The 25,186-nt window shown below is 41.8% G+C and overlaps 1 protein-coding gene across 3 annotated transcripts in view; it reads left to right on the forward strand.

Annotated features, from left to right (window-relative positions):
* Positions 1–25,186, forward strand: part of XRN1 (5'-3' exoribonuclease 1) — a 79,098-nt gene that overhangs the window by 20,817 nt on the left and 33,095 nt on the right. For all 3 annotated transcript variants that reach the window (XM_027817388.3, XM_007054995.4, XM_037908194.2), the window contains exons 7-23: positions 1,324–1,411; positions 1,494–1,662; positions 2,727–2,794; positions 6,553–6,687; positions 7,171–7,240; positions 7,882–7,987; positions 8,590–8,679; positions 8,837–8,993; positions 9,347–9,466; positions 10,826–10,995; positions 12,745–12,865; positions 12,966–13,064; positions 14,179–14,282; positions 14,837–14,968; positions 22,829–22,991; positions 23,911–24,024; positions 24,704–24,802. In XM_027817388.3, the coding sequence (XP_027673189.2) occupies positions 1,324–1,411; positions 1,494–1,662; positions 2,727–2,794; positions 6,553–6,687; positions 7,171–7,240; positions 7,882–7,987; positions 8,590–8,679; positions 8,837–8,993; positions 9,347–9,466; positions 10,826–10,995; positions 12,745–12,865; positions 12,966–13,064; positions 14,179–14,282; positions 14,837–14,968; positions 22,829–22,991; positions 23,911–24,024; positions 24,704–24,802 (2,005 nt within the window). The remainder of the gene's footprint in view (positions 1–1,323; positions 1,412–1,493; positions 1,663–2,726; positions 2,795–6,552; positions 6,688–7,170; positions 7,241–7,881; positions 7,988–8,589; positions 8,680–8,836; positions 8,994–9,346; positions 9,467–10,825; positions 10,996–12,744; positions 12,866–12,965; positions 13,065–14,178; positions 14,283–14,836; positions 14,969–22,828; positions 22,992–23,910; positions 24,025–24,703; positions 24,803–25,186) is intronic.

A 25,186-nucleotide genomic window follows, 5' to 3' on the forward strand; every position in this document is an offset into this window, starting at 1 on the left:
CCTACTGTATATCACAGGCTCCAGCACTCTCACACTAAACCCAGCAACCAAAATGAAACCAAGGTATTACAGCCCACAGGAGACTAAACAGTTGTGTATCACAGGCAGAGAATAGGAGGGACTGAGGTGCACCAAGGCCCCCACAATGACACAGAATTGATTAAGTGGGATTTATCCAGATGATCCCAGCAAGTGACCTGCACCCTTGCTGCAGAGGAAGGAGAAAAATCCCAAAGATCGCTGCCAAACTGGTCTGGGGGAAAATTCCTTCCTGACTCCACATATGATGATCAGCTAGACCCTGAGCACGCGAGCAAGAATCACCCAGATTAGCACCTGAGAGAGAATGCTTGGTGCAACCTTAAAGTACTAGCCTACTCTGTCCAGCATCCCATTTCCCGCTGTGGTCATTTCTGATATTACAGAGGAAGGAGACCAAACAAGCCCAAAGCCCAACCAAAATACATTGAGGAGAAGGAAAGAAAAAAAACCACCTTCCTGACTGTCTGAAGTCCTTATGCATTTATTCCCTTAACATGGAATTTAGGTGTTGCATAGGGCCTAGTTCACCAACCTTGCACAGGATTGGCTTTCACCCAGATAAACTTCAGAGGGAGGGTATTTTATATTCATAGCCTACTCCCAGGCCAAAATCAGCAGTGTGTGTATGGGTGCATCCACAGGCTTGTCCATGACGGGATCCCCAGCAATATTAATACTTATAAGTTATGAACCCTTTTAATATTCAGAGCACTTCACAGATATTATCTAGTTAATCTTATCAAATCTTCAAAGTAGGTAAATAAAGATTTTTCACATTTTACTAGTGGGAAAGTTGAGACACAAATCATATACTGAGTCAATGTCATAGCCAGGATTAGCGCGCAGGAATTCCCAATTACCATACCTGTGCTGAATCCACTGGACCACACTTACTTTTCCAAACTGAGCATCTCCATTTTCTGAAAAGCAGACTTCTTCAAACACTTATGTGCTTAATTTTGAAGTCCCTGACAGTATTCACATGCTTAAAATTTAGCAAGAGTGTAATTTGCTGGATTAGAGTCTGAATCTCTGCTGCTTTTTAGAACACTTCCTGGGTAGCCAGTAAGGCAAAATTATATTATTGAAACAGAGTCTTTGTAAAATGCAATTAGTATTTATTTGCTCCTGACAACAAGTACTCAGACGTCATAATCTTTAGCAATGCAGCAAAATAGATAATAGCTGAGTACTTATTTTTGGATAACTATAGTGGACTATTATATACACATTTCAGAAATATTTATAAATAGTTGATTTCATGTTTTGAATAATTTTCAGAGCATGTGCCCCAGAAGAAACCACATTTCACTTACTGCACTTGTCATTAATGAGAGAATATATTGACTATGAATTTTCACCAGTAAAAGTAAGTATTAATGAAACCATGGGCAAAAGATGTTACAACTTTGTATACAAACTTGATCATAAAGATTTTCTTATTTTTTTAGGACAAGATTTCCTTTCAATATGACATTGAAAGGATAATAGATGATTGGATCTTAATGGGGTTTCTTGTAGGCAATGACTTTATTCCTCATCTACCTCATTTACATATTAATCATGATGCGCTGCCGCTACTTTATAAAACATACATGGCTATCCTGCCAGAACTTGGAGGTAAGTAGTTTTAAAAAAATATTTAAACAGAAACATACTTATAGTTCTGGAACAGAAATCAAAGGAAAGGTTAAACTGAAGTGTTGCCTATATAGACCTTACTGGTATTACAGTATTGTTTCATAGCACTTGCTGAAGTGTGATCTAGTCAATGTCTTTTTGAATCTGGTTCCATGGGTATTAACACTTTTTCACAGCATTACTGTTTGTTGCTGTTGGCCTGGCAAGAATAAAAAAAAGATCCAGGAAAATGATGGTAAGGGGCAAAGACCACAATGATATGAGTGACGTCTCATATTGCTTTCTCACCGATAAATCTGTGAGCTACCAAAACTTTTTGTCACTCGCCCCAGAATGCTTACATGATATATCAGTTTTATTACTGATATCTTATTATTTTCAAGATTAGTTTTTATGGGAGAGCTATATTTTTCCAATGTGGCTGTCACAAGTTATGAAGTCGATCCATAAACTGTAGTTTTTGAGATTATATGTTTAGTGGGTAGCATGGAGAAACCACAGGTAAATACGTAGACTTTAGATGAGAGTATTGTATCCAGTCTGAATTGGGAGAACAAAGAAAGTATAGCATAGCATCTTTAAAATATTAAGAAATTGCAGAGGGTTAATGGTGTTTCAGGCCTGCAGTGGGACCGTGGATGGAGAAAACTGGATGGGGTAATGGGTGAAGAGAAGGAGTTTTCTATGGCCTGCTTGTGGAAACTAAAATATGAAAGATTGTAGTGTCTAGGTTTCAGTGGGACAATATTCAGGTGGGAATGTTCAGTTTCAATCCTATATGCACTAATTGGTCATCAGTTAACAAATTATTATGAAGAGTTTTAGAATGTACATTAACTTCAGTTATTTGAAAGTAAGGATATTTAATTTTGTTGCTGTTAGATTTGATTGGCATTGTCAGCAGAGTGTATATGATGTGTTAGAAAGCTTTGCAGTTTTACTGGAGAAGATTTTATTGTGTGCCTAAAAAAGGGGGTATTATTGCACACAGAACTTTAAGTGAGTTTTAGAAACATTTCAATGTAAGATATTTTCCCCAATAGGCTACATTAATGAAAGTGGGCATCTGAACTTACAACGCTTTGAGAAATATCTTACAAAATTGTCAGATGTAAGTAACCTTTATTTGTACTGTGTATATGTTATAGGGCTGCCCATCACTATAATGTCTGAGTACCTCATAGTTTTAAAAATACGCAGTCAAAATGCAGTCTTCATAGCGAGTTCAAGCCTCCTATTTTGGACAAAAGCTAAAGTGCATTCACTCAAGCAGCTATCTCACTGCTCCGTAGAGGATTAAATCTATAGAACTCTTGACAATTAGCATCAGCTAAGAATCTGCCCCTGAATCTTTTACAGAATGACGCTATGGAAATTTATATTAGTTGAGGATCTGTCCCTCAGTTTTATATAAAAGCCTTATTTAAATATGTCTTGAACTTTAGTAAGGAAAGCACCATACTCTAGCTCTGATAAACCACTAGATGGAGCAAATTCTATAGATGAGGTCCTTGCTGCCAGTTATAGTTTTGTTGCACAGTCCAACCAATTGCCATCTGATCTGATTGTCATAATAGATTTTGGGGAGAGAGGCAGAAAATTAAGTAATTGGCTTTAGATTATAACCATTATCTTATATTGCACCTGAAATCAAATGCGGAATCAGTTTAGAGTATGGAAGTGTTAGATGCTCACAAAAATGGGCAGCAGCAATCTGCACCAGCTGAAGAAATCCAGGTGGCTTTCAAGGGCCAGCCCCATTATGGTACATTGCAGTAATCTGTCCTAGAAGTGACAAAAGGCATGGACCATAAAAATGTGGATAAGGTGTTATCTGCAAATGAACATTTAACCCACAAACTATTGACATTTTATAATGTACCTAGACATAAGGTGGTACATTATCTCACATGGGTGAGATTCCAGAGGACCGGAAAAGGGCAAATATAGTGCCCATCTATAAAAAGGGGAATAAGGACAACCCGGGGAATTACAGACCAATCATCTTAACTTCAGTACCTGGAAAGATTATGGAGCAAATAATTAAGCAATCAGTTAGCAGACACCTAGAAGATAATAAGGTGATAAATAACAACATGGATTTGTCAAGAACAAATCGTGTCAAACCGACCTAATAGCTTTCTTTGACAGGGTAACATGCCTTGTGGTAAGGAGGGAAGTGGTATATGTAGTATATCTTGACTTTAGTAAGGCTTTTGATACTATCTTGCATGACCTTCTCATAAACAAACTAGGGAAATTCAACCTAGATGGAGCTACTATAAGTTTGGTGCATAACTGGTTGAAAAACCATTCCCAGAGTTATCAGTGGTTCACACTGATAGGGCATATTGAGTGGGGTCCTGCACGGATTGGTCCTGTGTCTGGTTACATTCAGTATCCTCATCAGTGATTTAGATAATGGCATAGAGAGTATACTTATAAAGTTTGCAGACAATACCAAGCTGGGAGGGGTTGAAAGTGCTTTGGAGGATAGGATTAAAATTCAAAATGATCTGGACAAACTAGAGAAATGATCTGAAGTAAATAGGATGAAATCCAATAAGGACAAATGCAAAGTACTCCACTGAGGAAGGAACAATCAGTAGCACACATACAAAATGGGAAATGACTGCCTAGGAAGGAGTACTGCAGCAAGGGATCTGAGGGTCATAGTGGATCACAAATTAAATATGAGTCGATAGTGGAAAACTGTTGTAAAAAAAAGCAAACATCATTCTGGGCTATCTTTGCAGGAGGGTTGTAAGCAGGACACAAGAAGTAATTCTTCTGTTCTGCTAGAGATGTAAGTATCCGTTTAAAAAGTTAACCGTTTAAACTATTACAATTATGTCATTTAAACGGATAACTGATTAAAGGGAGAGGGACTGAGGCCTCTGCAGCCCCGGCATGGCTGGGGCTGGCCCTCGCCGGCCCATGCAGCTGGCCCGGGGCTGGGAGCTAATGGTTAAGGTCGGTTAACCAGTAAGACTAATGTTTTAACTGTTTGACCATTTAGTATTTTACATCCCTGTGCTCTACTCCACACTAATTAGGCCTCAACTGGAGTAGTGTGTCCCGTTTTGGGCTCCACATTTCAGGAAAGATGGGGACAAATTAGAGAAAGACCAGAGACGAGGGGAAAAAAAAATGATTAAAGGTCTAGAAAACATGACCTGTGAGGTAATATTGAAATAATAGGGTTGTTTAGTCCAGAGAAGAGAAGACTGAGGGTGACCATAACAGTTTTCAAGTACATAAAAGGTTGTTACAAGGAGGAGGGAGAAAAATTGTTCTCTTTAACCTCCGAGGATAGGACAAGAAGCAATGGGATTAAATTTCAGCAAGAGAGTTTTGGTTAGAAATTAGGAAAAACTTCCTATCTGTCAGGGTGGTGAAGCACTGGAATAAATTGCCTAGGGAGGTTGTGGAATCTCTGTCATTGGAGATTTTTAAAAGCAGATTAGACAGGGATGGTCTAGATCAGTGGTCACCAACCGGTCGATCACAATTGACTAGTCGATCCTAGAGGATCTCCCAGTCGATTGAGATTTCCGGCGGCACAGCGGAGCTGCCGCTAAGACAGGCTCCCTGCCTGCCTTGGCCCCACGCTGCACCCGGAAGCGGCCAGCCCAGCCCCGGGGTCGGGGGGGCAGGGGTCTCCCTCTGCGCGCTGCTCCTGCATGCAAGCACCTCCCCCACAGTTCCCATTGGCCGGGAACGGAGAGCTGTGGCCAATAGGAGGTACAGGGGTGGTGCTTTCATAGAGGGGCAGCGCGCGGAGCCACGTGCCACTCCACCCCACCTCCCCAGGGGCCACAGGGGCGCTTTGGCCCCTTCCGGGATCGGCGTGGGGCCAGGGTAGGCAGGGAGCCTGCCTTAGCGGCAGGCACACTGCAGCACCGACTGGGAGCTGCTGGAGGTAAGTGCTGCCTAGCAGGAGGCTGCACCTTAGCCCCATCCCAGAGCCTGCACCCCAGACCAGCCCTGAGCCCCCTCCTGGAGCCAGCATCCCATACACCCTCCTGCACCCCGAATTCCCTTCTGCACCCAAGCCCCAGCCCTGACCCTCTTCCCAGAGCCAGCACCCACACCCACTCCTGCACCCCAATACTCTGCCCCACCCCGACCCCTCCCAGACCCAGCACCCTGCACCCCCTCCTGCGTCCCAACACTCTTCCCCAGTCCAGAGCCCCCTCCTGCACCCCAACTCCCTCCCAGAGCCTGCACCTCTCACCCCCTCCTGCACCCCAACCCCCTACCCCAGGCTCAGCCCAGAGTCCCCTCCGACACTGCGAACCCCTCAGCTCCAGTCCAGAGCCCGCACCTCCTACCCCAGCCTGGTAAAAGTGAGTGGGGGTGGGGGAGAGCAAGTGACGGAGGGGCTGGATGGAGTGAGTGGGGCGGGGTTTTGGGGAAGGAGCGGGGTAGATCCTGGGTTGCTCTTAAATTCAAAAAGTGATCCTGGGCTTAAAAAGGTTGGAGACCACTGGTCTAGATAATACTTAGTGCTGCCTTGATCTCTTGAGGTCCTTTCCAGTTCTGTGATTCTGTGATATTGTAGGATGGATAATATAATTCAAAAATAGTCTAATTTCTCTAAACTGTTTCAGGTTACAAGAAAAAGAAAAAGTAGGTTTTCAATATACATTTTCTGCCTGTATGATAAGAGGTGGTTCATGTTAGACTGCCTCAGCTCGTGGGTTAAACATTCATGTGCAGATATCATTTTATGTAATCTAATGCAACTCTTACAGATGACAAAAGTGGCTTGCATGTTTTGTTTCATATGCTACAGTGTTCATTCAGCAATAGTGTACATTGCCTTTAAAATAATTGTTCTAAATTTACTTTAATCTCTGTACCCAGTTTGATCGTGAACATTTCAGTGAAGTCTTTGTAGACCTAAAATGGTTTGAAAGCAAAGTAGGCAATAAATACCTCAATGAGGCAGCTGGTATTGCAGCAGAAGAAGCAAGAAGCCATAAGCAAAAGAAACAGAAGGTTGGTATTTTAAGTGTATAGCTCTGAAAATGTAGAAATACTCAGCTGTTTGTCAAAATGTATGAGTAAATATCTGTTAAATTATTTTTTAAATCTCAGACTATTAAATGTTGTGGTCTTCTATATTTTTTATTTCTGGCTTTTTAGAAATCAGAAATAATGGGGAAAATGTAATATTTGTGGAGCGATATATCTGTCTTACACATACTTATACATTCATATGCACTTTCCATTTCTACTTTTCTCAAATTAAGCACTTTTTTTTTTAAATAAAAGACAGAAATCAGTGTGTCTTTCCAGCAGCTGCTATTGAACATAATTCAGAGGGAGAAGTCATACTGTGAAATTTAGTCTTGGCAGCTCAGAAGATGGGTGTATCAGTCAGATGTTTGATGCTGATTAAGTAAATAGCTTGCTCCATCAGAGCTGATATCTTAGATTTTACATCAAGATGGCAACACTGTGAATTCATAATTTTAATAGGTTCAAGAAAACTCCATGTGTTTGGCTGCTCTAGAGAAAACTGAGGATGGAATCATGACTTCTTCTAAAAGTAAGTACAAATTATTATGCAGCATACGTACAACAGAACCCTGATGATCTGTACAAATATTTGGGAAACCAGTTGTGAATTGGTAAGGAAGTGCAAACAAATACAACTTTAAAAAATAACAGCAATATATTTTTTCCTAGTAACCTATGTGGGTGAGGACAAAATAATGGATTTGCTTGTGTGTTTGTGTTTTAAAACTAGTCCAAAGCACCTAGATAGGATATGTAATTTTTTTCATTTATAAATTGAAATATACCAGTCAATTTATAAAAACAATGTATTTTTAGTGATATTAAAAGTCACTGTTTTGCCATTTTTTGGTTCAAATTATAAGTGTGCAGATTATTATTTTCTGACAGCATTTAGCCTGCTCCCATAAATTTTTTTTTTTGGTCACAGAGCACATCATGGCAAATTGTATAATCTTTACATCCTTTGACCATTTGCAGACTCTTAATCCAGTAAGGTTTTGGACTGAATGGTATATGTTTTATTGTTTATTCTCTTCCTGTACAGAAAGGAATATTTCTCCTCAACTGTGAATTCAGAAATAAAACTACAGTAACAATGTCAACACTGAACAGTCTGAAATCTTTTGGCTAAGAAATGAATGTTAATCCAGTCTATTGGCTTCATTTCAGATGCATTGGAAGATGAACAAGAAGATGAAGACCTGTTTGAGACTGAGTTTAGGCAATACAAGAGAACGTATTATATGACTAAGATGGGTGTGGAAGTAGTTTCAGAGTAAGTCTATACTGAGCTTGCTTTCACTTTTTAAAATACAGAAGACAAGTCTCTTAAGGTATGTCTACACTGCAATTAAAAATCTGTGGCTGGCTGGACCAGCTGACTGGGGCTTGCGGAGCTCAGGCTAAGGGGCTGTTTAATTGCCTGAGCTCTGGAACCCTCCCACCTGCAGAGTCCTAGAGCCTGGGTTCCAGCCCAAGCCCGGACTCTTACACCTCAATTAAACAGCCCCTTAGCCCAAGCCCCACGAGCCCAAGTCACTTGCACGGGCCAGCTGCAGGTGTCTAATTGTAGTGTTGACATCCCTCAGTATCTGGAATCTAAGGCAGTATATCCAGTCCTCAGGAATGGAGTTCTTGGTGTTAAACTATAGCCATGACACTTCTTTTCATATCAGCCAGAGGTATTAGTCAGCTAAGAAGTTTGCCATGATAAGCCCTCCTGTGCCAGAAGGAAGATCCATTGATATGACTCCAAAAGGGGCCCAGAAGACCATGTAGTTGCTAATTGCTCAAGAAGCTTTCCCTTGAATCATATATTAGTAAAAAGTAAATAAAGAAAGAAAGAACTCAATACTTAACATGTCTTTCTTTTTTAAGTGACTTCCTGGCTGATCAGGCTGAATGTTATGTCCAGGCAATACAGTGGATTTTGCACTATTACTACCATGGGGTTCAGTCATGGAGCTGGTAAGAGAATGAATGTCAGATGAGAGATCCTGAGTTGTGTTGGGATCAAGTGAACTTTGAGTAATATATTGGCACCATTTAATTATGTTTGTTTGCCTCTCTACTGTGGATGTTGCAGTACTGAAATGAACTCAAATAACTTTTTTTTCTTCGGTAGGTATTACCCTTATCATTATGCACCTTACCTATCAGACATTCGCAACATCAGCAAACTCAAAATCCAGTTTGAGTTAGGAAAACCTTTCATGCCATTTGAACAGCTTCTTGCAGTACTTCCAGCAGCTAGCAAAGATCTGCTACCTAAATGTTACCAGGTAGGCTTTATAATTTTATCTTTACCAGTTCTATCATATACCTATTATTTTTTAAATAAGAAACTTTCTTCTGCTATCTTTTCTGTTCCTGTTGTCAAACTGAGCTTGACATTTAGATTGTAATTATATGATTTTATAGCATAAAATTTACTAAATTATTCTAATACAATCTTTGGATGCACAGTGTAATTTCTGAATGAAGGCAGTTAAACTATCAGTTCATTCCAGTTTAGCCTTTACTTTAATTTAACATCATGCCCCACTTGTTTTGTCACCCTAGACTGAATCTTAAATTGTCTATGAAAATGTAGCTAGACTGAATTCCCCTGTTTTATTGCTTTCTGATTTTCTAGCATTTGATGACTAGCGAAGATTCTCCAATCATAGAATACTATCCTCCAGACTTTAAAACAGATTTAAATGGAAAACAGCAAGAATGGGAAGCAGTAGTATTAATCCCATTTATTGATGAGGTGAGTGCTTTCAACTCATGCTAAAAAAGGTGTAACCAAAGCCAGACAAACTCTTGCATAAGTTACAGTTAAGATTGTAAATAGATAAGTTTAAATTGGCATATGATTAGGACACTGAAAAATGTAAACGTGTTGCCTGGAAATTCAGAATTAAGCTTAAAGTTTAAAATATAACGTTCTTAATTCAGAAGACTGGTAGTTACATTTCTACAAGCAACCTTAGCTTTGGAAGGAGTAGTAATTTAAACTTGAAAAATTAGCTTTCTCTGATTGTTGGCATTGTAAGTACGTGGCTTGTTTTAGTTTGAAATATTTTTTCCCATGAAGACTCCTTATTTTTTCATAAATATACCAATGTACAAAAAAAGCAGCTTGGACAAAATCTAAATAGTAGAAAAAACACTTGATATGAACAAACAGTAACGGGCAGAAGACTTTAAAGGGAAACATTTAAAATTTCAATTTAGTTCAAAGTATTTGTCATTATTTTTAAAGCAAAGGTATAAGAAATAGAATGATCAGGGTTTCGGGGGGGGTTTTTTCTTTCTCTCTCTCTTTTTTTTTTTTTTTTTTTTTTTTTTTTTTGCATACAAGGTAACAATTGACAGCATATCAGTTTGAGCCAGTCAAAGAATGAAAGAAATTATCATCATGATAACAGGGATACCCAGAAAGGAAAATAATAAGTAGAGAAAGAAGCAGAGTGGAGTCATGAAGGCTCAGGTCCTGCGCTGAGAACTGGAGGACTTTGCATGGTTCTCAGAGCACGATTAGGGGCTTGATGAATTTCTGAGATATGGGGAGCAAATGACTGTTCACATGGGGACTATTATATGGAAGACCTAGGGGAATACAATGATTATACATATGAGTATCTGCATCTACAGTAGTCATTACACGATTTCTGTGAGGTCTACAGCCTGTTACCTGGCATTGTCCAGCAGAATCTGTTCAGGTTTTGTTATGTATGTTAAATTTAAACTGGAAGAGGATGAAGTACATTTTACATTATGGCAAATTTGTGTCCAGTTTTCATGCCCCAGAGAGATTCCAAGGTAATCATTTTATTTTGTTCTAGACGGGAGCAGGATAAAAAGCGGGAAGCACTTATCCACTAGTTATGTTGGCCAGCAAAGTGCAGATATCCACCTGCCTTGGTGATAAATTCTTGAAGTGAGAAGGCTGGGATGATTGACTTGAATAGCAGATGCAGTTTTTAAGTAGAGTGGGAAGCTTGAGTCAGGAAGATTGTACTTTTTTCCTTTGAAATATTTCAGATTGGTCATCTCACTTTGACCACGAGTGTTAAAATATTTAATTTAATAAAAAATTTAACTACCAGTGGAATTTTTAATTTAGAAACGATTGCTACAAGCCATGGAATCTTGCAACAAGTGCCTATTGGAAGATGAGAAGCGAAGAAATACTCACAGTGAGTGCCTAATGTACTGGTATGACAAAGACACAGAGTTCAAATACCTATCACCATGGCCAGAGAAGTTCCCTGCTATACAAAGATGCCACACCAGGTAATTCTGTAGTAATTATTCTATAGTAGATCAACCAAAAAATATTTGGATAACCTGTTTTTAGAATTTTGATATTTTTCCCTAGCATTTTAGCCACAGCATCGAACGATGGGTACAGAAACAGTAAAAACAGACACTTAATTGTGCTGTCCACGATGAATGATAATAGTCGTTGCTAAAAGCCAGATTTTGCAAAACAAATTAGCCAGACGCTAAACCACATACCTTACGTAATGGTCTGCAGGTTTGGTGACTCTCAGGGCACTAAGGAAAGCAAATTCCCAAGGTGGGATGCTCCGAGAGCCTTGCTACCAGTCTTATGAAGGTAAGACCCAGGATATGATCTCAAGAGCATCCCAGAGAATCTCAACTGTGACAGTGAGGTATAGGGTGAGGACTGTGAGAAGAATGATGTAAATACATGGGTAGAGGTGGTTCCTCAGCAGACCAGTTCTAAAGCACTAGAATGCTAAAGATTATTACTAGCATTTTGAATTGTGCTCAAACAGTGCAGAGGGTTGAGCTCAGGTTTTAAGTGATTTATTTGCCTCACTCAGGAAGCAGACAGCTGTACTTATGAACTGGAGCTTCTATGTGATCCTTAGGGATAGCCCTAAAAAAAAATTTTGCAATAGTCTAGCTTGGAGGTAGTGAAGGCAAGGAAGTATTATTGCAAGGTTCCAATTAGAGAGGAATGAAGATGAACCTTAGATGATGAAAGGTACCGTGTGCCACCTTTATTAGCTTAAATTTTGCAATAACGATGATTCTAATAAGATTCTAATAAAATATTTGGTTAAAAGGCTAGTATTACACTCTCTATAAAGTATGTATATACTGTTTACACCTATTGCTCCTATTTCTTCCTCTGGCCAGCAGACACTACTTCAGTTTTATCTGAACTGAGTCATGGCAAGCTGCCTTTCATCCATATCCCTATTTTGCTCACGCACAGAGAAAGAAATGAGCCAGTAACCTCTCTGGTTGATGAGCAGTCAACACAGCTGAGTATATCAATGACCCAGAACTGAGTCTCACTCTCCTAGCACCTTTACATACTTATTGAAACAGTGGGATAACAAGATTGGGCTCCACAAGTGAGGGCCTATGGGGAGGCTTTTAGTTGCCCAACAATACTTGATGGGACCTCAGTGTGTGTGCACACACCTATTGAAAGGCTACTTCATTCACTGCTACAAGATCCTGCAGGCTTGTTGTCCTTGCATCAAGGTTAATTAAATTAAAAGCTATTAATCTATTAAAATCAACATGAATTCCATACTCTTATCTATTGTTAGAAGGAGATAATCCATGGATAACAGTCTATGTTCCAGTCATAGTCAAATACAATCCCAACTTGATAAGATTCAAAGAAATTGCTCGAATTAACTCATCGTTACTTCTTGATAACCTTTTAGAAAAATCAGAGAGATGGCAATTACTGAGGTTGTTAATGTCCAAAAATGGTTTCTTGAGCGTGGGCCTAACCACTGATTGTTTAAGCATGACTGACAGTTTGCTCAACAAAGAAGCCCATTTTTTATTATGATTATTAACATATCTTTACTGGCTTTAATTATCCATGAAGGACATGAGATCATGTTTAAAGAGAGATTTTTTTAGGAAGAGTTTGAAAGCAGTTTTCTCCAGTCCACATGTTGAGAACTAACTTTTCCTTGATATCATGATACTCTTTGGTGAAGCTGTTTTAGTAAATACATTGTTTTTATTAGTATTTTTATTTTCTAGGTATAAAACAATATCTTTGGATGCCTGGCATGTAGAAATAACCCACAATAAAATAACTAAAGTTAACAAGAGCGCATTGTATTTTTGTGGGTTTCCTACTCTAAAACACATTGCACATAAGGTAAATGATTACTGTACTTTGGCATTTCCTCCCAACTATTTCATAAATTATTAGGGAAAGATTTGACATAGGTTTCGTGTGCTGTCTTTCTCTCATCTAGTTCTGTCTTAAAAAAAGTGGGGTACAAGTATTCCAGCAGAGCAGCCATGGTGAGAATATGCTGTTAGAAATCATATGTGACAAGGATTCAAAAGAGCAAGTAAGTATCTCTCTTCCTAATGACAGTCTTAATTATGCACTGTATTAGTTAAATATGCCCAATGAGAAGTTAAGGTTAGGTTATTTTTATCACCTTCTGTGTTGTGTTATCATAGGAGAAACTCAAAGGGAAAAAGTACATACAGTGAAACCTGCCCTAGGGACCACCTCTCATAGGCAACCCCGTGTCTTAAGTAACCAATTTAAATTGTTACCAAAATATTTGGTATAATTTTGTTCAGTCCCTGTTAGGCAACCAGTAATGTTTGGCTTACACATGGAGCTTTGCATAAATGTGTTACACTCTAATTTTTGCAAAACCACCAATGAGGTAAATAAGTTTCCCTTGCATTTGTACAGAGGGAGAAAGTGTGAGGTACACAGAGGCTGTTTCATGCCCAAGGCCAGAGAACAAATCACTAGAGAAGCTGGAATTAAAACTCCTGGAGTTCTTGTCTCTCAGTCCCAGGCTCAGACCTTTAGGTCATATTGCCTTCTCATTTCTACTAGCTCTTCAAGTAGTTTCATGACAGGTTTCACTGTACATTTGGAAATTGTTACCTTTATAAGCTCACAGAAAAAAACCTTTAATAAAAGGCACTGTAGTCAACAGTAAAAGAGATTAAATGATAAAGGCTGAGGTGGGGGAGGAGAAATTAGGGCGATTAAATGTACTGGGATAGTGGGAATCTGTTGAAGGATTTGGATTTTGTCCCAATTTTAAAATATTGGAGGTTACTAATGCTAACTGCAAGGGTATCTACACAGCTCATGAAAGTGAACCTCCTAGCCTGGGTCACAGACTTGGGCTTGTGGGGCTCGCACTACTGCACTAAAAATAGCTGTGTAGATGTAGCAGCTCAGGCTTTGAAGCCTGGGGAGAATGGTGGGCTTCTGTAAGTATACAATAAGTATCAGAATCCAAAGTGAATGTGTTAAAAGCTCTTAAGGCTTTTCATTGTGTATCACAAGATAAACTGCTACCACTTTCAAATTAGAATTTTTTATTATAGCAAATAATGCTTTCATGTTTATTTCATGTTTTATAGACAAATATTGCAATAATTGTATTTGTTTGATAGAATAACTGAAGTAGAGTAACTTTTATTTTTCAGTCTGTAGAAAATGTAGCCAGTTTGGTGCTTGGAAAGTCTGTTTTTGTTAACTGGCCACACCTTGAAGAAGCCAGAGTTATTTCTGTGTCAGATGGAGAAACTAAGTAAGAACAATTGCATGGAAAGTTGTCTGCCTATGTTGTTCATTTACTTTCCCAAATGTTCCAAAGGCTACACAGTAATCAGACTGTTTTTTAAAAGCAGTGATTCAGAGTGCACTTAGATTAAATTACTTATTTAAAAGGGGCAGGGCATCTCAGGGCAGCTGCTAGAAGAGGAAGCTCTGTTTTAACATGGTTCTTGGGGCTTGGATAGTTTTATGGAGGCATGGATCTCCATTGTTTCCCTCAAGATCTGTGGGGCAAACTCCATGTTTATTCTAATGGGAGAGGCTCTCTCACAAATAAACCTGGACAGAATAATTTGAGGGAAACTGCCAGGGGAATCTCTTTGCAGAGTTTTCCTCTGCACACCCCATGCAGGTTTTTCACAAGTGTGGGGGAATGTGGCCTGTTAAGTGGGTTGATGTGGAATGGAAACCATCCTATAAATCTTGAAAAAGAGCAAATATATTTTCTAACTAAAATAAGTTCATTCATAATTAGTTAAGTGCAGATCTATCTGTTGCAGTTAATTATACACTTACAATATCTTCAAGGTTTTATTTGGAAGAGCCACATGGAACACAGAAGCTTTACCTGGGAAACGCTGTGCCACCGACTAAAGTGGCATATGTTGGAGAGAAAGAACAGAACATCTGGTTGAAAGAAGTTCAGGGGATTTCAGAACAGTAAGTAGTTAGAAAATTAAATTTTGTAATTTTGCTGTTTAAAGCTCAGCTTCTTTTTGTTGCTTCATTATGGATTTAGTTAGAAGACTAGGGCTGTTGCATACATAATAATAAAAGATGCCAAGCTAGTGAATGAGGGTGTTGAAAGATTAAACACAGTCACTTAACAATTACTTCTCCCATAATGGCATCTAACTTTGTAAACTGAACTGTTTTTTATTAGCAGTGTTAACTAATAATTCTCCTGACCAGTCACCTCCATGATGTGTTTGAAGGAACAGTTGAAACTCCCACTTCTCTTCCTGTAGTTGCAGCAACACTCAGCAATCCTTCCAGAGGTTCCACCACTCTGCCTTCATTCACTGCACTCTGGGGCTTCCCAAGGCTTTCAGAAATGCATGCATTCTCTGCATATGAGAGAAGTCTGCATGCAGTGCAATTTGAATGGATCCACAGCAGCTGAACCCCCTGTAGAAGTTACTGAATCCTACTGCATATTTGCTGTAAACAGTGGAGAGGGAAGTGAGTTTGTGATCCCCATCCCACTCTGAAGATCGTTGGAGCACAGTAGGTGTTCCTAGGAGGACTGTTGGTCAGGTCTTTCAACGATATGGGGTTCAGGTGCCCATGCAGCAGCACGATGATTAATTGTATACTGACGTGCAGAGTGGATCAATACATTGACACCTTTGGTATTGTAACTTAAAATTTTCCTTTTTTTCTGGAGCCCAGTCTCTCCCACAATTCTTAATGTCTGGACTGCTCCACTCTCTCTGAAGCTCATGGAGGTGGAGCAGAATTTTGGAACCGCATGATCTGGCCACACCCCCTCAAGTCCTGCTTGCTTCCGGTTTTTTTACCTCTGTGTGGATGGCAGTATTTTTCAACCTTTACATATGCCCCAGGGGTTTCTGGTCAAAATTTGGTATAGTGGTGAGCAGCCCTCCCACCCTCTCCTCTGCCCTAGGCCAGTTTTTTAGCTGGATGTTGGAATCCCCCAGAGCCTCAGCTGCAGTGCCTCCCTTCTGGCTCATGTGCGCATCCAGGTATGGAAGAGCAGCCTAAAAAGCACTGATTGAAATCCAAACAGTGCTCCATCTGAGACTGCCCTCCCAGGCTTGGCAGATAGTGTGTTGTGCCCAATCTGCACCCAGCCTTCCATTACTAACTCTGTTAACAGATTCCAAAGCTATGAGTGGGACAGTCATGTAGGATCCCCTGCCCACCAGAGCAGATGAGACTCTAATGTGGGAAAAATGGACCTGGAGTCTATGGGAAGAGTTGGGAGAGTGTTCAAGGACGAGGACGATCCAAGTCAGATTACTCAAGGCTTAAGTTCCAAGGAGCCCTTGAAGACCAGAGAAGGCAGACTTGTGGGTTCACAGATCCTCACCCCAACTCCCAAAGTGGGTGCTGAGCACTGTGGGAAAAGAAGTAGGGTTATAAGCACCCCCCCTTCCCAGTTTTCCTTCAAGGAGGGCCCTGGAAGCGTTTCCCCTCTCCCTTCTGGGAGGGGATGGGATCCAGGAGGACTCAGAAAGAAATGTCACAAGAGGACTTCAGGCCCTCAGCAATCTAGCTGCAAAAGGCCTCATCAAACCTGCGATGGGGCTCATGTGCTCTCTAAATGAGCTAAACACACTTTAAGGTTTTTCTTCATCTTTTTCACTTTCTTTTGTCTTTTTTTTTATTTTTTTTTTAAAGGATCTTGGAGTTGTGAGTCCTCTGATTACTCTTCCTCCTTCCTCTCCTCCACAGAGGATAGTAAATTGTCAGGCTCTGATTCCAGTCAGGACCAGGGAAAGACTCAGCAAAGGATTTTTCCCCTCTGAGAAATTTGAGACCCTGTGCAACAAGGTTGTTGTATCCACTATTCAGATTCAACCTGAACAAAATACCAAGAGTAAGCCTCTAAGGAAATTTTTCCCCTTGAAATCCTCACCTGATGCCATGATTCCCCTACATTCCTCCTTCAAGGAAGTAATCAGGAATGAATAGGATAGGCCAGACACAGGCATGCACATTAACAGAAATGATCTTTGCTTCTATTGGATCCAGGAATCAGAAGTCTGAATTACTGAGATACCAAAGGTTGACACTGCTGTAGCATCCCTGGCTAACAAAATGGTTATCCTGTCAGAAGAGGAGTTCTATCCTAAGGACCCCACAGATAGAAAAATGGAGGCCCCTCTCAAAAATAGACTGAGGCCTCCTCAGCCTCTTGCAAGTTGTCCCTAGCAGCTATTTGTGTTGCAAAGCCTCTCTCTCCTGGCTGGAAAATCTCAGAGCCCTCAAGAATAGATCACCTTGACTTCAGCTCTATTTTAAATAAAGGTTCCTGGGCAACAGCATTCATTGTTGATGCCTCAAAGGACATGATGAGTTCTCAGCCAAAGCCATGGCCTCCAGCCCCATGACCAGGCACCATCTGTGGCTTTGTCCCTGGAAGGTGGATAGCTAATTGAATCAGGTGCTGTGCTCTGCTGAATTCATGGGCGGCCTGCTTTTTGGAGACAACCTAGATAAGGTAGTTGTGGACAGTGCCTCAAAATCTAAACAGTTTCTTCTGAGGCCACAACATGCCTGTGAGAGACTATAGACTGGCCTTCTGACAAAGGCATTTGTTTCAGCCTTCGTCCTGGCAGAAATATCAGTGATGCGAGAGCAGGTTCTGCAGAGGAACTATGGCTTGGGAGAAAAGCCCTGAGCCCTGCCACTCCCAAAGCCTCTTTATGACAAAGACCACATAGTTCTCTGCCCAGAGCTGAAACTAGGGGGCAGGATTTCCCATTTCCTTCAACCATGGGACCAGTGGGTCAGGGAGACTGAGAGTCAGGGATACTTCCTCAAGTTATGGGGTCCACCCAATCTATTTTTCATCCAGTCCGCCATCTCAAAAAGCATGGTCTAATCCAGAATGAGATATTTCATTTCTCCGATGTGGGAGTAATAGAGAGTGTTTCCTCAGAAGAAAGATTATCAATGTTCTATTCCAACTTCTTTATTGTTCAGAAGCATACAAGGGGAATCTGAGCCATTCTACATTCCAAAATGCTCAACAAGTGGATGAAGAGAATGAAGTTCTGGATGGAAACCCTAATCTCTATGGTGTTATCCCTGTCCCAGGGGGATTTTATGACTTCTGGTGCCAGATTCTGGTGGATGCATACCTCCAAATCCCAATCAGACTGTGCCATCGTGGGTTCCTAAGGTTTCCCTACAGCAGGAAGCACCATCAATATTGAATGCTGCCATTTGGCTTGTCCTCAGGCTCCCTCTCCTTCTCCCCAGTCTTCACAAAGAAGTTGGTGGTAATCATACTCAGACACAGGTCACAGGGGATCCACCATATCCCTTCCTGGATGACATCTTAATCAGAGCTCCACCTTAAGCAACAGCACACAGAGCTATGTCCCTGACCTTGAATCTCTTGCAAGCACATGGCTTTATTATCAACATTGAGAAAAGCTCCTTGATTCCACCCACCCAAATAACTCACTTGGGAGTGGACAAAGACGCCTCGTTCGCAAGAATATGTCCATCTCTAGAGGTTCCAGAAGATTCAAGATCTCCTCTCATTGTTTTGGAACTGCACTTGAGTCTTCAACGGTAGGCCTCCTAGTATTGTGCATAGGGATCATTCCATGGGCACAGTCACACATCAGGTGCCTTTAAGGTTGCATCCTAAAAGTATGGGACTACTTCCAAGAATGCATGCAAGAATAAGTGATATTTCCAGTGCTGGTAATCAACTCTTTAAAATGGTGGTCAGCCCAGGGCAGTGTCTGCAAGGACATGCCCATATGCCTTCCAGATCCCCTGATCCTCACAACCAATGTCAGCCTGGTAGAGGACTGGCTGGGGGGGCATGCCTGAGATCCCAAATAGCTGAAGGTGTGTGGAACCTGGAGAAAGAACCCATATCATAAACTTCCTAACTAAGAGCAGTCAAGCTGGTGGTATGAAGCTTCCAGTCCGGCCTAAAGGGGAACCACATTCTGACTCAGTCACATAACACAACCATGGTTACATATGCGAACAACCAAGAGAGAATAAGAAGCCCAGCGCTATATGCAGAAGCAATGCAAATCATGCAGTGGGCGTGGCAGTCTCTCCTCTCCCTCAGGGCAGTTCACATAAAGGGAGACCTGAACCAGATGGTGGACTTGCTCAGCAGGCACAGTGTGAACAACTCTGAGTGGTGCCTGAATCCAACATGGCCAAAATTCTTGGATTTGCTTTGTGTTCCTGGCACCAGCTGAAAAAATTGGTCCAGATAGAGGCGTTTACTTTCAATACTCTTCTAGAAGAAAGAAGTGTTCTGATAACTTTGGAGGACAAACCCAGTGATACCAGTGCTTCCCTTTCAGTAGTCAGCCTGTTAGGTGAAACCAGTTCAGGTCCGGTTGAAGCCCAGGACCTTGTGAGGAGAGGTCCTGTCTCTTCGGAACCTGTAACGGTGAGCCCAATTTCAGCTTTATTAGATCCAAAAACTGGGTCTCCTTGCCAATGTGGGGGTCTTGGAGTTAATCATCAAATAATCGGCCTGTCCTCAGCTGACATATTTGCAAATCACATACGCACAGAGACCAAAGTACTTCACCAGGAAAGTGGACACCAGATCCATGGGGAAAGATGCCTTATCATGAAAACAGTCACAAGGCCTCCTCTATGCATTTCCATCCTTCCCGCTACTTGGGAAGGCAGTCCAGAAAATAAATCAAGAACAGGCAACAGTAATATTTTTAACCCCACATTGGCAGAGGAGACTCAGTTTTTGGACCTGATAAAGCTGAAATTGGGCTCACCATTACAGGTTCCGAAGAGATGGGGCACTTCCTCACAAGGTCCTGTGCTTTATCCCGACCTGAACGGGCTGCATGTAACAGTCTGGCAATTGAAAGGGAAGTGCTGGTCTCACTGGTCTGTTCTCCAAAGTTATCAGAATGCTTCCTTCTTCTAGAAGAGTATTGAAAGTGTATTCCTCTATCTGGACCAAGTTTGCAGCTGGTGCCAGGAACATGCAGAAAATCTAAGAAATCCACGAATTCTGGCTATCTTGGATTTTCTCCAAGAAGGCTTTGACAAAGGTTTTCAATCCAGCACCATTGTGTGTCAGGTGTCTACCCTCACTAGCATGATGTTTGCAGAATCTGTAGGTTCTCTGGCAGAGAACCTCTAGGTAGCCAGATTCCTTAGGGCAGTCCAGTTAGCCAAGCTGGCTATTAGACCTCATTTTCCCAAGTGGGCCACTTATATTGAGAGCCCGGACAAACCATCCCTTTGAACCACTGACATCAGTGTCAGCATTTACTTTATCCATCAGAACTTGCTTTCTGTTACCATCATGTCTACCAAGCGAACATTGGAGCTGTTGGCACTCTCTATGCAGGAACTTTACTCCTATGTTTCTTGAATACAAGATGGTGCTCAGAACTCTGGAATCATTTATCCCAAAAGTGAACTCTTCTTTCCACGCTTCTCGAGCGTGGTTCTACCTTCATTCTTTCCAAGATCACAACATCCCACCGAGGAGAGGTGGCACACCTTAGATGTCAGAAGGGCTCTGAAAATTTACCTCAAATGTTCAGAGTTCACAAGGAGATCAGGGTCCCTGTTTATATCCTTCTATCTGAAATACCAAGGTCTCAGAGCTGCTATGTATTCTGTTGCTAGATGGATTAGATTATGCATTGTGGAAGCGTACTAGGCATCAGAGACTCTGGTTCCAGAAGGGGTCACTCCATGGGCACACTCTATGCAATCACTGGCAGCCTTGTGGGCAGAAAGCTAATGCATCCACAGCGGAAATTTGTAAGGCAGCCACCTGGTCAAACTCTGCCTCCTTTCTCAAGCACTAAAAGGGGGACATCCTGTCTTCTGCAGCGGCATCCTTTGGCAGGAAGGTGCTGTAGGCAGTGGCTGGAAATGATTTTGCCCTTTTGAGTAAATATTACAGATGGGAAGAGATACTGTTTTTCCTTTTTCATAGAATCATAGAATATCAGGGAAGGGACCTCAGGAGGTCATCTAGTCCAACCCCCTGCTCAAAGAAGGACCAATCCCCAATTTTTGCCCCAGATCCCTAAATGGCCTCCTCAAGGATTGAACTCACAACCCTGGGTTTAGCAGGCCAGTGCTCAAACCACTGAGCTATCCCTCCCCCCTTTTCTATTGCCTCCGTACATCTGCTCGCTGCTTCTCAGATGTCAAGAATTTTGGGAGATGCTGAGTAGCAAAGCAGAAATTTTCTTACCAGCAATTTCCTTTCCACTAGCAGTGTCTTCCACAATTCTACCCATCCTGGATGGCTCATGAGTCAAGGGTCAGTTACTAAGTGAAATTACCATATGACAGTCTTCCTTGGTCTAATGCACTGGTTCTCAAATTGTAGGTGGGGACACCAAAAGCCAGGGATGGCTTAGACTTGCTGGGGCCCGGTGCCAGAGCTGAAGCCCAGGGCCGAAGCTTGAGGGCTTCAGCCCTGGGCAGTGGGGCTCAGTTTACAGGCCTTCTGCCTGGGGTTGAAGCCCTTGAGCTTCGGCTTTGGCCTCTTCGCCTGGGGCGGTGGGGCTCGGGCTTTGGCTTCCAACCCGAGGTGGTGGGACTCAAGCAGGCTCAGGCTTCGGCAGTGGTGCAAGTAAAATCCATGTCTTACCGGTACGGGGGGGTCACCAGCTAAGGGGGTATGTGACCCTCCATGTGACTCCCCAGCCCCGGGGCTCTCATGCTCTCTCCGTCCCCTCCTCACATCCATCCCATGTTACCTGGGGCGTGGGGGGGTTGGGCTCTGTCCTCCTTCTCCGGCTGCACCAGAGACAGGGCTTGGGGAGGGCGGTACAGCCGCCAGAGGAGCTGCCAGCGTTCTGCTCCTTCCCCCCCAGAACTCCCAGCCCTACCCCCCAGCCTTCTCCGGCGAGGCTGCTGCTGTGGTACACAGATTGAGACGCAGCTCCATGGAAGGGCAGGGGGCGGTGCTGGGAGTTCTGCTCCATCCTTCCTCCTACTGCAGCAGCAGCCCCGCTGGAGGACAGGGCTGTGGGGGCAGGGCTGGGGGAGGTACAGCTGCCAGAGGAGCTGCCGGCATTCTGCTACTTTCCCCACTGCCCCTCTCAGTGGGGAAAGGAGTAGAACCCCCAGCCCCCCTCTTCCCCCCCAGCAGGGGGCTGCTGCTGTGTCTTACCAGTACCAGCTATAAATAGCTTGCTGGGAAGGCTACAGGAGTGTACCGGCCTACTTGCACTGCTGGGCTTCAGTCCCGTCTCCTGGGGTCGTGTAGTAATTTCTGTTGTCAGAAGGGCATCACAGTGCAATGAAGTTTTTGAGAACGCCTGGTCTAATGTATGTAGTTATTTTGTCATCTCTGGAATATTTGTTAATGATGCTAGCAAGCTTTGCAATTTGGGAATAACTCATCTGGAAGCAAGCAGGAGCTGAGGGTGTATGGCAAGACCATGTGGCTCCAAAACTCTGATTCACTTCCCTGAGCTGCAAAGAGAGGAGATTAGCTCAAATGTCAAGAATTGTGGGGGGACACTGCTAGCAGAAAGAAAAATTCTTACCAATTATTTCCTGATTTTAGCCCCATGTCTTGAGGTTAATAATTCTAGGTGTTCAGATAGTACAGTGAATGACTCACATAGGATCTAGAATAACACTTTAGCCTCAGAGTTGTTAAACCTGTATATAGTTCTTACTTATAAAACAGGAAACAATTATTTAAATATTCATAATCTTAAGAATAATTTTTGTTTGGATTTAAATACATTGATTAAGGCCAACATAAAAGTAACTTCCTTTTTGTGTTAGGAAGTTCCATTTATTTAAATCAAAATAAATGTTTTCCTTTTTTTTCATCAGCTACCAGAGGAGAAAAGGAATAATTATAAATGAAACCTCAGTAGTTGTGTATGCCCAGTTACTCACTGGTCGTAGATATCAGCTAAATCAAAATGGTGACGTTTATTTGGAGAAGCAGTGGTCAAAACAAGTTCTTCCTTTTGTTTACCAAACTATTGTCAAGGTAAATATTCCAAATACTCCTAATCTTTTCTTGTATAAAATTTTCCTTTCCATTAGGAAAGGATTAGAACAGCAGTTCTCAAACTGTGGGTCGGGACCACAAAGTGGGTGGCGACCCATTTTAATAGGGTTGCCAAGGGCTGGCGTTCCCCTTGCTGGGGCCCAGGACTGAAGCCTGAGCCCCATTGCCCGGGGCCGAAGCCCAAGGGCTTGAGCCTTGCGTGTGTGTGGGGCCCCTCACGTAACATGCCCCCCACCTGGGGCTGAAGACTTTGGGGTTGGGCTTTGACCTCCTCCCACCCCCTGCCAAGAGCAGTGGGGCTCAGGCTTCGGTGTCGTCCCCCCCGGGGTCGTGTAGCAATTTTTGTTGTCAGAAGGGGGTTTAGTTACAATGAAGTTTGAGAACCCCTGGATTAGAATGCATACTTTAAAACAGACAAATAATAAGAGTTAATCAGCATCTTAATTTTATGGTAATAGAGCATCCTTTCTAGTACAAAAAGTATATACTTTGTCAAAAGCGACATTAAATGGTATATATTTTTCCATTTAAACTATCATTTCAAAAGTGTTGGCAGCTAGACTGAAGGCTCTTGTCACAAAAGTTGTGACCCTACTGCATATTTTAGTTTGATTGCCATGAACTTTTGTGATGACATTTTGAATAAGATACAGTAGTCATCTTGGACCAGATGTAGCCCAGTAGCTTTATGTAATTTCACTGACAGTATTACTTTCAAAAACTGAGTTGATGTATATTTTAGATAGTGAGGTTAGCATGAAGGAAATAGTTCGTAGTTTACTTTATCGTGATTGTTAGATATTTGGTAATAAATATCTATTTAGCAGACCTGTTAAAGAACATATTGGGATTGACAGATATTTTAACACCATAGATTTTATCTTCTTATTTCATATAGGATATCAGTGCTTTTGACTCTCGTTTCTCCAACATCAAAACCTTGGATGATCTGTTTCCTCCTGGAAGTACAGTCTTTATGCTGGGGAGTCCTTACTATGGCTGCACAGGAGAAGTTAGTTCAAACATTTATTCTTGCAAGATTTCTTTTCTTACATGCCTATAAATATCACGGGCCAGATTCTCTGGTGCTGTGTGGCAGAATCTAGCTCTGGAGTCAGTTTAACCAACCCAGGTTGGATTACTTTGGTGTCTTAGTAGACATAGGTGAGCTCCTGCCTCTCCCCTATCATGTTGCTAACGTAACAGGGAAAAGGGAGCATAACCAGAATGTCTCATCAACATCATGATCATCAGCTATGGTTTTGTTCCTGTGGGGCTCTTTGCAGTCAGACTGATAGCGGTTCTAACTAAGTGCAATGGGACTGGCCCTGTAAAGAAGCTGCACCAAGATCTGAGGAGGGCAAAGTTGAGCTTTAAGGTGTTTTTGCCCACCCCCACACTTGACCTATTTATCTGCCCAGAGTATAGACCCCAAAGTCTGGTCCCAAGTCCGTTTTTAAACGACCTCTTTTTCTAAATGAGAGAGGTAGTATTTGTCTGCCATTTTTATATATATATATATATATATATATATATATATATATATATATAATCTATGCAGTGAATTTACACATGTAGCTTAGGCTTCTCACAGAAAATATAGGTCTAGATTTTTTACCTCAATTATTCCAGCAGAGAGTTGAATGAAAAGAAGTGAATGAAGTTTATTAACTTACTTTGTTTTCTACCAGGTGCAGGATTCATGTGATGTCATCACAGAAGGTAGAATTCGTGTAGTTTTCAGTATCTCATGTGAACCGCAGCTTGATTCCTTAATACAGAACCAGCATGTACGTATTTTTGTTTTCCAGTAAATACTTAAATATTGTGTCAGATATTTTTGTCAGTGGCAAATCTCCTTCACAGATCCCAGTTTTCTTTTGTGCCACAATCCATATCCTTCTGTAGAAGACTGAAGTACTAAAACAATCTCATTCAGGGAGACTGTCTGAATACTAATATATTGTAATGTAAGGCTGAATACAAGGTTCTGTTCAGAGCATTGAACTGCACTCTTACTGTGCAGTTCCATACCCATGTCCCACGTTTTGCATCCTCTGTGGGATGATCTAGTTCTACTAGAGTCTGGCTGCCAGTTGTGCTGCTCCTTTATGTGTTCCAGCATTTGGTGACCAGAAACAATATTTCCAGACAGTGAGAAATGGGGATCACCA

This window comes from Chelonia mydas, chromosome 9, assembly GCF_015237465.2.
Source record: "Chelonia mydas isolate rCheMyd1 chromosome 9, rCheMyd1.pri.v2, whole genome shotgun sequence".
Taxonomy (NCBI): domain Eukaryota; kingdom Metazoa; phylum Chordata; order Testudines; family Cheloniidae; genus Chelonia; species Chelonia mydas.